Source organism: Ovis canadensis, chromosome 1, assembly GCF_042477335.2.
Source record: "Ovis canadensis isolate MfBH-ARS-UI-01 breed Bighorn chromosome 1, ARS-UI_OviCan_v2, whole genome shotgun sequence".
Classification (NCBI taxonomy): Eukaryota; Metazoa; Chordata; class Mammalia; order Artiodactyla; family Bovidae; genus Ovis; species Ovis canadensis.
Window position 1 is genome coordinate 192,166,647 of NC_091245.1, and position 12,171 is coordinate 192,178,817.

General features: G+C 44.6%; 1 protein-coding gene across 10 annotated transcripts in view; it reads left to right on the forward strand.

Moving 5' to 3' along the window:
* Positions 1 to 12,171, forward strand: part of KALRN (kalirin RhoGEF kinase) — a 695,559-nt gene that overhangs the window by 483,440 nt on the left and 199,948 nt on the right. For all 10 annotated transcript variants that reach the window (XM_069555992.1, XM_069555980.1, XM_069556000.1 and 7 more), the window contains exon 33: positions 3,133 to 3,235. In XM_069555992.1, the coding sequence (XP_069412093.1) occupies positions 3,133 to 3,235 (103 nt within the window). The remainder of the gene's footprint in view (positions 1 to 3,132; positions 3,236 to 12,171) is intronic.

The window sequence follows — 12,171 nt, forward strand, 5'->3', positions numbered from 1 at the left end:
AGCACCTCACCCATCACTGTCAATTATACTCAGCAGAGCTTCAGTGAGCACCTGATTGTGTTGGGTGCCCCAGGAATATAAAAGGGAGTCCATTCCCTCAAGAACCATCTGACAGGCATGTCTCACACATGGGATAATTAAGCAAGAAGAGCCAGGACCACCGGTAGGGACAGGAAATGCTGCAGGCATCAGGGAGAGAGGACTTGTGATGGGCACTAGAGTGAAGTGAATGGGAAAGGCTTTGGGAGGGAGGTGGCTGAGGGGAGGGCTCTCTGGACCAGCTAGACAGCCGAAGGACTGTGATGGCAGGGGTATGGCGTCACTGCAGCTCTTACTCTACACCCCACCCCTGCCAAGCCCTCACCTTCTTTCATTTGAGGCAAGCATTGTGATTGGGCAGAAAATGACTTTTTTTTGTAATATCTTCATCTCTCTGGGTCCTTCTGAATCCCAGTTTTCCCTATACCAGTGGGTGACTGCTTAAGTATTTCTTTCTCAAGTCTCGTTGTGACAGTCACCTTCAATGACTCTTTGCAGGGCACTTTAAAAGAAAGCATAGAAAAACTTCATGTCAGTTTTGGAAAACTTGAAAAAAAAAAAAAAACTGAAACCAGAGTTCTGGAGGTTATGGATGTTGGCGATAACAGGCTGTCCTCTCCTCTTCTATTCATGAATGGAATAAATTCAGAAGGTTTAGTTGACCCTTTGGTACCAGCCAGCATACACAAACCAGGGAGCCGCCAAAAGAGGTGGTAGAAAGAAAGGTGTGGCTGAGGTAGAGAGGGACTCCTCCAGGGGCAGGAGCCCCAGAACACGCATGGCCAGGATAAGGCCCCTTCTAGGTGTTAAAAGAACAGTGATGACTGTGGCTGCTGCTGCTAAGTCGCTTCAGTTGTGTCCGACTCTGTGTGACCCCAGAGACGGCAGCCCACCAGGCTCCCGCGTCCCTGGGGTTCTCCAGGCAAGAACACTGGAGTGGGTTGCCATTTCCTTCTCCAATGCATGAAAGTGAAAAGTGAAAGTGAAGTTGCTCAGTCGTGTCCGACCCTCAGCGACCCCGTGGACTGCAGCCTTCCAGGCTCCTCCATCCATGGGATTTTCCAGCCAAGAGTACTAGAGTGGGGTGCCATTGCCTTCTCCGATGACTGTGGTGGGGAGGGGTTATTTTGATTTCAGTTACCTGTGTCAGGGTAAGGGGCACAATTAGTTTAGTGCTAGAGACAGATCCTTCTGTAGCAAGTCTTTACTTCAATAAAAAAAGAGAGAATGAAAAACTGTTATAAGGAACTGAAGGTCCAGGACCTTGATGGGAAAGGATGTTCAGGCGAGGCTGTCCAGGGAAAGAGCCCCTTTCTCCTCTAGCAGGAGAATTTGAGCATTTCTGGAACATGGGATGGACATACCTTGGAAATGCCGCGTGCCTTTCCTTGGTCATTGTCAGGTGACGAGAGAGTGAGAAACCTTGGTGGACTCTGCAGAGAACAGCCAGGCATTGTGTTATTTCATTAGCTTGGCTCCCTATATACGGGGACAGAGTTTACAGAGGAATGGGTTGGCTTGGGGAACACTACCTACCCTCCTGGCTAGGCTCCTCACCTCCCCCAGAACTAGCTTCATCTGGAGTGGACCAGAAGGTACTGCAATGGGCCAGAATAGTAGGAAGCAGAAAGTACAGCCAGCTCGGAACTATCTACAAATGGTGGGGAGCAGTGTTCCAGATATCTAAAATAACAGATGATCTAAATGTCCTTTATTTTTGGTTTTGAAACGCATCACATAATTTTTTTTACAGCAGATTTTCCTTCCTACGAACGTGTGGCTTATATTATTAAAACAAGTTGGCATTTCCCAAGCCCACAAGTGGTGGTGAGAAAACAGTTGACTTAGAATCATTCTGAGTGGGAGAAGCTTTTTATGATTAGCACTCTCTGTGTATGTACATATGCATCACATGTATGCACACACACACACACATGTCCATGTACTCCCACACTGTAGACTGTAATTGTGTAGACTTTGGTGAGACAGCTTCAGTGACTGTTGCCCATGGAGTAACACTCTCGGGCGTGAGTTCTCATTTCCCCTAAGGCCATGTTTTTCTAAAGTAGTAGCAGGGGTATGACTTTCACACAGACCCCCATAGGAAGTGCCGTCATTTCCTGTGCTGATTTATCCAACCCTTGGCCCACACCTCCAGTTTTTCCTGACATTGACCCTTTGGCTTTCACCAGTTGCCAGACATCTAATCCCTCTTGGCCCAGCCTTTGTGTTCAGTATGGGATTGGGACCCAGTTGTAAAGCAGCAGAGTTGAGGGAGCATGTGAATGAAATAGCTGTATGGTCCAGGGGCCTAGGAGGGGGTCCAAAGGCCAGGAGTACACTTGGGAGACTGTCCTGTCAGACCCTCAGGAGCACAGCTGGCTCCAGAGCTGCTGCGGAATCTGTGACTGTCCTCTTATCTTTGAGAAGATGCCTTGGCTTTCTATGTTAATAAGAAGTCATCAGAAATAAGCATGCGATCAGTAAGACCCACCAAAATGAAGGCAATAAACTCTTCCTCCAGACGCAGGAGTTGAGGGTCCAACATAAGGACCTTCCCTGGAAAAAATATCCCAGCAAGAGAAGCACAGGTCAAAAAAATTCTTCTCAGTTCTGTTCTCTTTATAAGCCAGCTATAAACCACCCCCATCCTGTTATAGCATGCACAAAATCTGTTTGAATGCCCTGAACTCTGGGATTGTTGCAGATGACCCAGACAGTTGGAGAGGATGTGTTTATTCCTATTGCACTAAGCAGGTGCTAAGCAGGACGTGCTTCTTCCTACTGCCTATTATAGACCCATTCCTAGTGAAAATAAATAGCTGCCCCCTCTGTACCATGGGCCAGAAGAGTTATAGAGAGTCATTTTGTGTTCAGTTATCAACATAGTGATTATGTATTTGCTAAGCGCAAGAAATGACATCATTGAAAATCACATGGGACTGCTTCCTTTAGTGGGATAATTTTAGACAAATCCCTGCTAAAAAGTGCTAAGGCTCTGCTCTGCCAGACCAGCTGAAAATCCTTGTGTGCTCTAAACCCACAGTTGTTCCCCCCACCCCCACCCCTGCTGTTTTTCTCTTCTTCCTGCAGGGATGGAGTGGAGGATGTTGACAGCCAGGGGGATGGGAGCAGCCAGCCAGACACCATCTCCATTGCCTCTAGGACCTCCCAGAACACAGCGGACAGTGACAAGGTAGGCCAGTGCCCCAACCTTCCTCCCCAAGACTTTCTACTTGGCTGAACTACTCCTGGAGGGCCACCAATGGAGGAATGTCTCCCACGGTGGAGCCTGACCTCGGTAGCCAGTGGTCCTTGTGGTGGCCAGAGGGGAAAGAGCTGGAGGGCTGGAGGAGATATGCTACAGCCAACCTTCCTCCCCAAGACTTCCTACTGGCTTAACCACTCCTAGAGGGCCACCCACGGGGGAATGTCTCCCACAGTGGAGCCTGACCTCAGTAGCCAGTGGCCTTTGTGGTGGCCAGAGGGGAAAGAGCTGGAGGGCTGGAGGAGATATGCTACAGCGTGGAGATTTTGTCTGAGGGGGCAGAAGATTGAGGGGCCAGCCAGCCCTCTCATGCCATCAAAGCTTAGCAGAACTGGTGAGAGTAAAGAGCAAGTCTGGGTTTCCTCTCCTGAGATGCCCCAGTGGCACTTATTAGACTGTGCTTTCTGGGAGGCTGGAACTCAGGAAGCTGAGACTGGGATAGTTTCCAGAGACCTTAGTGGCTGTGACTGGCTCATCCCAAAGTTAGACCAAGACCAGTGACTTTGGAAATGGCCACAGAGATGCCTCGTGTCCGAAGGCGCTCTGGTGAAAATGATGCCCTTCTCTGGCCAGAGTACTGGGGTTCAGTTCCTGAGGGGCAGAGGACCAGAAAGTGATGTTTGAAGCAATGTGGAGGGATGTAGTTGTCTCAGGAGAAAACCTGGTCTCTTGCTCTTACATTTTGGAGCAAGTGAGTAAAAGGAGCTCTGATGAGGAGGCAAAGAAAGGAGAATGTAGCAGAGACTCGGAGTGTTTGTTCAAGCCACAGGAGGAGTTCAGCAGTCTGAACTGTGCATCAGGAGCAGGGGAAGGTTCTGTCTCTGACCCTCCTCTCATCTGTTTACCTCAGGGTCAGAAGACTATGACATGATCCTTTTCTGAATACTAGGGATTTTATTAATAAAGGTAGGGGTTTTCAAAGGTCAGTTGACCCTAGTTTATAGACTGAGTATTTTGGCCTTAGTCCTCCAGCCTCAGGCAACATGCTGTGTCCTGACTTCATTTTAGTTTTCTAAGTTAGGGACTTGTTTTTTTGTTTTTTTTTTTTTCAAGATAATCTGCATTTATTAGGATTTTTCCAAAAATTTTTTTCTTACTGGAAACTTCTGAAGATCATGGTGCAAAATCATTCTCTAGACTAGTGTTCAAGGACATGCAGGGTAATTAATTCTATTTGACATCCTGCTTTCATTTTTGACTATCGGAGTAGATGGAAAATTGGATTTTTCTACTTGTTAAACATACAAAGAAAACTATTTCTGTACTTCCTTTCTCCTCTGATTGGTTGTTTAGAAATATAACCTAGAGTATCCTATGAATGAAAGTGTTTCTTTTTAAGCAGTCAGTGGGTGGTAAGTGAAGCTCATGTTTCCCAAGTTCAGCCGTAGCAGCCTATCAGTTCCATGCTGGTCGTCCGGGGAATGCTTCCCTTCCGGCTGCTACTTTGTCTTCCCCACGGCCGTTAGACACCTCGGCCAGAGACAGTTGTCTTAGGAAGCCTCCACTCCAGCCTCTCCTTGTCTTCTAGCAGGGTGATTGCAGGGTAGTCTAGCAGACCACTTCTGACAGCAGCCCTTTATTAATGAGGGACCCTGGTACTTACATGTTATTCACAAGTGAGGAAACTGATGCCAGGAAGTCTGAGTGACTCACATAAGAAAACCCTAGCAGCGAGTAGAAAAGCAGAAACAAGAACCCATGTCTCCCTGATTCACTGTCATATTTTCCCCTCACTCTCCAAGTCAAAGCTTTGAGCTCCCAGTGCTAAGATGAACTCAGCTAGTAGGTCCTTCTGCACATTTCGCAAAACTTCAGTCACATTCTCATGAAAAAGCACCCACCATGTGCCAAGCTCTGTTCTGGATACTGTAGAGACATGTGGACTCTTTGTTGAGTGTGAATCCTTATTTGTGTAATTTTCGTTTCATGTATGTCTCTATAGCCAGGCTCTTAAGCCCTGATGAGGGCAGGGGTTATGTCTGTCTGTTTCACGGCTGTCCCTTCAGCACATAGCACACAGGGATGCTCAGGAAGTACTTGGGGAATGAACAGAGCAGGCGGGGAACTCTAGAATTAAGCAGAAGCTAAAACAGGTGGTCTGAAAGCAGCCAAACATACAAATAGTGTATTTATAAATATGCTAAAGAAACCTGGAAGTTTCCTTACTACAAGCAAAAAGCTTTGATCACCTGGAGGACTGGTCAATTCCCAACTGCCTTCTCAGCCTTTGGGAAATATGAGCAGTAGGTTGGAAGATGAAGAGAGATTCTGTGTTCCAACATGAAACCTGGAAAATCACTTAGAAACAGTTAAATAAGGGGAAGGCCTGTCTGCGACCATGCACCATAATTAGAATGTTCTTACTCTTCTAACACTAAGCAGTGAGAAGGGGACAGCCATGTGTCCCCTTGACCTGCACTGCCTTTCATCAGAGAAACTATTTATTGGTATCTTTGAATTTACAGATGTTATCAACAGTGTTAAATTTTCCCCCTAACTATACCACAAGACCTGGAAACTAGTCTTCATTGGTTTCCAAGGAGTCAGCTGAATAGACTCTTAAGAAGAGAAAGAGAAAACGGGCTAATTCAGGTAGGCTGAGTCATATTCAGCAGGAGGGCAGACAAGGTGACTGTGGGGAAGGGACGGGGCAGAGATACCTCACAGAGATCAGGGTTATTTTAACGGTGAGTTTCTAGAAAAGTCCCAGTCTTTTTCTTCTAATCCAGAGGAATGAGAATAGTAGAGCTGTGGGCTGGATAGATGGTAAACAGAACCATCAAAGGGCCAGGACGGATGGCCTCTAGGAACTGTGGGACCCTAAGACACCTCTGCAATCACTTTATGTGTCCTTTGTGTGTTGGGTAGGGTGGAAGGAGTTTGGACACACCTGGTTTCCAATTCCAGCTCTGGCACTTGCCCTTTGAGTCACGTTGCATGAGTCATTGCACCTTAATCTCCCAATCTATAAAACAAAGATAATGCCCATCTCACTGAGTCTTTGGGAAGGTTAAGTAAAATATATTTAGTTGTTACCGATTAGACACTCAGTAAAGGTTAACTTTCTCTCTTTATTAGAAAGGAAATAGAAATCCAGATACTGTGAATAAGAGTACTTGATTATTTAGCATATTAAAACTCTTTGGAAGTTCTTGAATAGAGTTCTGCCCTCCAGGTCCGTGGTTCATTAAATGTCAAAAAGTTTTTTCCATATTAGACCTAAAGGGACATAGCTTCAGTTTGCTTGTCTATAAATAGAACAACGTTATTGCACTTTCCATTTGCTAGGCCTTAGAATCTAAAATGTAGCTATTTGCTGTTAGCATTGGCTCTTGGCTTATTTTGTTATCTAATGGGTTATAATCCATTATTCTCAGGTATTTCATTTTAACCCTCAAATTGTATCACCTTTGGCCAGTGGTAACCCCTAAGGCTTTATTTAAAGACAGTTGACTTGTCTTTTCTATTAATCTTCTTTTTTAGAAGTTCTCAGTTTCTCCAGCTATTCTTTGTATTAACACATTTTCAGATCTTTCCTTATCCTGGTTGCCTTCCTCGGATTTACTCTAGTATATAATGATCTATATAAAATGGGGCCTCCAGAGTGACATAGTACATTAGGTGTGAACTAACCGATGCAAATTCAGCTTCTTGTTCTAGAGCGATTATGCCTGCTCTCCTCCCTAAGATGTTTTACCCTGTATAGTTGGGTGTACAGTGCTGACTCATGGAATCTCCTTGCCTGTTTTTGTGGCCCTCTCTTAGTTGGGCAGGTGACTTAGTAACCTGAGTGTTGGACCATTTAATATCTATTAGATGTTCTCTTGTTTAATTCCATCCATATTCCAGCATGTTTTGAATATAGAATTATTCTGACCAGTGTATCAGATGCGTTCCCCAGCATTATTGGCTAAACATACTTTTTGTGACTTCACCCACATTCTGACTATAAAGACAAGATTGAGAACAGAAGACCAGCAAGAGCCTGACACCTGGCCCTTCCTCATTTCCCACTCGGGTTTTGAAACTTGGGTCTATCCTTGTCTGACTCTTCTTTTAGGAAAGGGAATGTCCCCATTCCCTCTATAACAGAGAAGCTGGAATTGCTTGTGGTATGTCCTCCCTTGATGAGGAATCACTCTAGTATTCTTAACTCTGCATAAAATTCTGACAGAGCTAACATGGGTGCCTCCGTAAATGACATGAATAGCTCTCCCCAAAGTTGTTTTTGTTCAGCTCTCAAATGGGTCTGCATAATTAGGTTCTACTTTATCCTTGTCCTGTGTAAAAGTGTCATTTCCCTGAAGGCAAATGGATGTCCTTACTTCGTCCATAGAGCTCTGGGTCTAAGCCCCTTCCAATTCTGTCCAGAATATGCTCATGCTACTCTGGACATGACTACAAGACCCTTTTGCTGATACATGTATTAGGTGATGGAGGTTGGCAACCATATTTCAGAGAAATCCAGAATCATAGAATTCTAGTCAAGCAACGCTGAGTAATAAGGTAGTAGTGAAGAAGTGTCTTGTCAGTGAACAAGATGGGTATCTGCCAAATAATTACCAACTAATGGTACAGAAGTAGCCAGCTGGGCAGTGACAGTCTCTATGCATGTATATGTTGTTTAGACTAGGCATGCCAGAGATGCTCAATAAGTGCTTATTGAATTGAACATTACAAACCCCTCCTAGGAAGGGTACTCTCCATCCAAAATGCGCTGTGAATTTCTAGACATGTTCAGGCTGGCTGGAAACAGGAAATTGAGCTGCAAGTGCTATTCTCTGCAAAAATTATAACAGAAGAATACTGCTGAAACATCCTGGGGCTGACTGTGACTTGAATGAGGGATTTCAAAAACAAGCAAATGTGATCTAAGTTACAAGGTGGGCTGATAATGACAATGTGCTGAAGGGAGACAGGGAAATGCCTAGAGAAGCCCGGCAATTTCAGAATACAACTCAAAAGTGTTTAAATTCTCAACTGTCAAAGCAGTGTAATGAGTTATGACCAAAACTCTGTTCTGCTATTTGGGAGGAAATGTTCTGTTTAGAGATGGCAAGGGCCTGACTAAGGGGACAAAGGATTCCTACAAGGTCACTCACTGTGGTAATGCAATACCACTAACAAGGAGCAGGGCAGCCTGGCTACAGAAGCCTTCTGGGAAAGAACTTCTTTACTAAAGAGCCTCACCTGGTTTATCAGACCCTGGTGATCCTGACACATGTACTCTGGGAGCACAGAACAGGCCGCTAGGTGCAAGGGCTGTAGTCAGAGAGGGTCTAGCCCCCATGTTGGTATACTGGGGAGGGCCCAGCCCGTGCACTGGCCTATTTCATCTCTCTTCACTCATGCTCTGTTATGCTCTGCTGTGCTCTCCGCTCACGCTCTGCTGCATAGCAGGTGCGGATCTCCACGCTGAGAGGGCAGCAATGAATGAAGCAAGCACTCCTTTGGCTTGCTTTCCTATATAGGGAGGAAAGGTAAATAACCAGAAAGAGAAAGGATGGCATTCTAGTCTTCTGCTACTAACAAGAGATTTTAAAAAAGGCTCCTAGGTTTTTCCTGTAAGAAAAAGTGGACTAATGTTGCAATTGGAAGAACTTGCCTTAAATGTAAGAAGTTAGTTTCCTTGCAGGGATTATTGTTGACAGGGGGACAGAAAAATGGATTCTCCATTTAAATGGGCTCATAGGGAAACATCCCTGGTGGCCCAGTGGCTAAGATTCTGTGCTCTTAAAATGGAGGGGGCCAAGGTTCGATCCCTGGTTGCAGAAGAAGCTCCCACATGCCGCAACTGAGAGTTCCCATGCCACAACTAAAGAAAGATCCCAGCCAAATAAAATGAAGTAATATCTTAAAAAATAAATAAATGGGCTCCTAAGTAGAAAAATTCTCCAGAGAATAAGGCTGGATATAGGGCTTCTTGGGAGGAAAGAGAGCTTACTGGTTCCAGTTCCCTAGAAGCAAAGTCTGAGACCGGGATTCCTGTACATGGGATTTATTGGTGTCCCTTCAAGGAAAGGGGCAGGAAGCAGGGCCCATTGTGGAAGGAGCTAAGACAAATGTGCACGTGGCCTCAGCTGGAGTCCAGCTCAGCCTGATCCTTCCTGGAGCTGGAGTGTGAATGGCACCCAAAATCTGCCCTACCTTGAGGCAGAGGGCTGGTCTTTGTGGCAGCTGTGAGCTGTTAGCAGCCAACATGCAAAGACGTGGGGCATGGCACCCCAGCAGGAAAGAGAGTCTGAGTGGGCTGCAAAGGCATCAGCTGCACAGAGGATGAGGATGGCTTGGGGAATCAGGCATGCATTCAGTCCCTGATTGCTTACAGTGGCAGGACCTTGAATGGGTCACTCAATCATTCCATGCCTCCATCTCCAAGTCTGTACAGTGAAAGCAATGATCTCAGCTTCCTGGGATTTTCAAGGACTAGCCAAGATCCTGTACAAAAGAGGGTGTGAAGCAGAGGAGACTGTCCAGGTGACTGTAGGTGACTGGAGTTTTAAGGGCCTACAGATTACTGGCTTTTCCCACTAAGGATAAAAACCAAATATCTGGAAATGTGGAGACTCATCAGTGTCAAGACTGATAAAAAGTCTATCAGTTCACACATTGTAATATTTTTCACTTAGCAAATTATTTTAAAAAAAAATCAGGATGATGCAATACACTGGCAGGATATAACTTGTTATAAAGGGAATAATGTGTTATGAGCCATAGCCCTAGATTTTTTTTGTGTGTATAGTATACACAATTTTATGATATATTTGGGTGAATGATTGTATTTTGTGGCTACTCTTTTAGTTATATTAAATTAAATAAAATTATAAAAGAAGACATGCTTTTTAAAACTCCTTTATCTGTGTTAATAAAGAAGGTGTAAATAACCCAAAGCAATAGCTAATAGAGATATTATAAAATACATTATAACATATGAGAAAGAGAGAGAGAATTGGTATTTGAGAGGACACAGAGAGGCCACTGGTACATTTTCTAGTTGGAGAAAGACCAGAGTTTTTGTTTCATATGTTTTTTTGGTTGGTTGGTTGGTTGGTTTTGTTTGATTTTCTTTCAGATATATCTAAATAAGACAGTGTAATACAGGCCTACTAAAAATGTATTCAAAAGAATTTAATGGACAGCTCAGTGCATACGTAAGGAAGTACTTGATCTTAAAAAATAAATGTATGAAATAATAAAAATACAAAAATAAAGTTATTGATCATCATTAGATGAAAGTGAAAGAGGAGAGTGTAAAAGTTGGCTTAAAGCTCAACATTCAGAAAACGAAGATCATGGCATCTGGTCCCATCACTTCATGGGAAATAGATGGGGAAACAGTAGAAACAGTGTCAGACTTTGTTTTTTTGGGGCTCCAAGATCACTGCAGATGGTTACTGCAGCCATGAAATTAAAAGATGCTTATTCCTTGGGAGAAAAGTTATGACCAACCTAGATAGTATATTCAAAAGCAGAGACATTACTTTGCCGACTAAGGTCCGTCTAGTCAAGGCTATGGTTTTTCCAGTGGTCGTGTATGGATGTGAGAGTTGGACTGTGAAGAAGGCTGAGTGCCGAAGAATTGATGCTTTTGAACTGTGGTGTTGGAGAAGACTCTTGAGAGTCCCTTGGATGGCAAGGAGATCCAACCAGTCCATTCTGAAGGAGATCAACCCTGGGACTTCTTTGGAAGGAGTGATGCTAAAGCTGAAGCTCCAGTACTTTGGCCACCTCATGCAAAGAGTTGACTCATTGGAGAAGACTCTGATGCTGGGAGGGATTTGGGGGCAGGAGGAGAAGGGGACGATCGAGGATGAGATGGCTGGATGGCATCACTGACTCGGTGGACGTGAGTCTGAGTGAACTCCGGGAGATGGTGATGGACAGGGAGGCCTGGTGTGCTGAGATTCATGGGGTCGCAAAGAGTCGGACATGACTGAGCGACTGAACTGAACTGAACTGAACTGAAGAAACAAAACAAAAATGAAAACCATCAAGATGGTCCACCCAAGTTTGAGTCTCCAGAATGAGTCTGTGACAACCTGTGACATTTAGCCCTGGGGCCTGAGCAGGTGACCCACCTTCTGGAGGTCTAGCCTATTAAATGCACAATGCTAAAAGCTAGAAAGAAAAAATGTAATGGGTCTCCAGGAGAGTCCTCACCACTTCGTTACTCTGCCCTTTATCTCAGGGCCCTAAATTGTTTCTTTAGAGGGAGAGGTTTGTGTTGCCTCCCATCTAGTAACAGAGCATTTTCTAACTCTTAAATAAATACCTTTAAAAAATTTACAGTTGTACTCCTCCTTTGAGGTGGATACATCTGAAACCTATACTTAGACTTCGTAAATGTTACCGATCATCTAGAAAGCAAATAATCTTCATAACCCACCATGGCTGAGAAGCAGTTTGCAGTACACAGGCAGATCACCGAGCACTGAGGCCACAAGTTTCTTGGTTTCCAGTGGTGGTATTGTGCAAATATATGATCCAGAAGTAAGGAGACTGCAAAAGGTGATTTGTCAGTAGGTCAGATCTCTGTGCGATAGCTATAGGGCTGGCCAGAGGCCAGATATGACTCCAGGTAAATCTGGAGTTTGAAAACAGACACTCAGGGAAGAATGGAGCCTGAGATATCCTCTTGCCCTCTGTTTCCATCCTGTTTAAAGGGAAGAAGGTGCTTTGCACAGAATCACAAAGCCAGTTCATGGTAGGCCTCAGATTCAAGCCCAGGTCACTCTCCTGCCTGTTAAATGGAATCAAAAGCATAGTACTTTTGTAGTTACTGATAGTTCAGCTTCTAAAACTTTGTAGCAAAAACAAACACTATTGTTACTGGCTTCTTTTCCAGCTGCCTCTATACCTCCCTG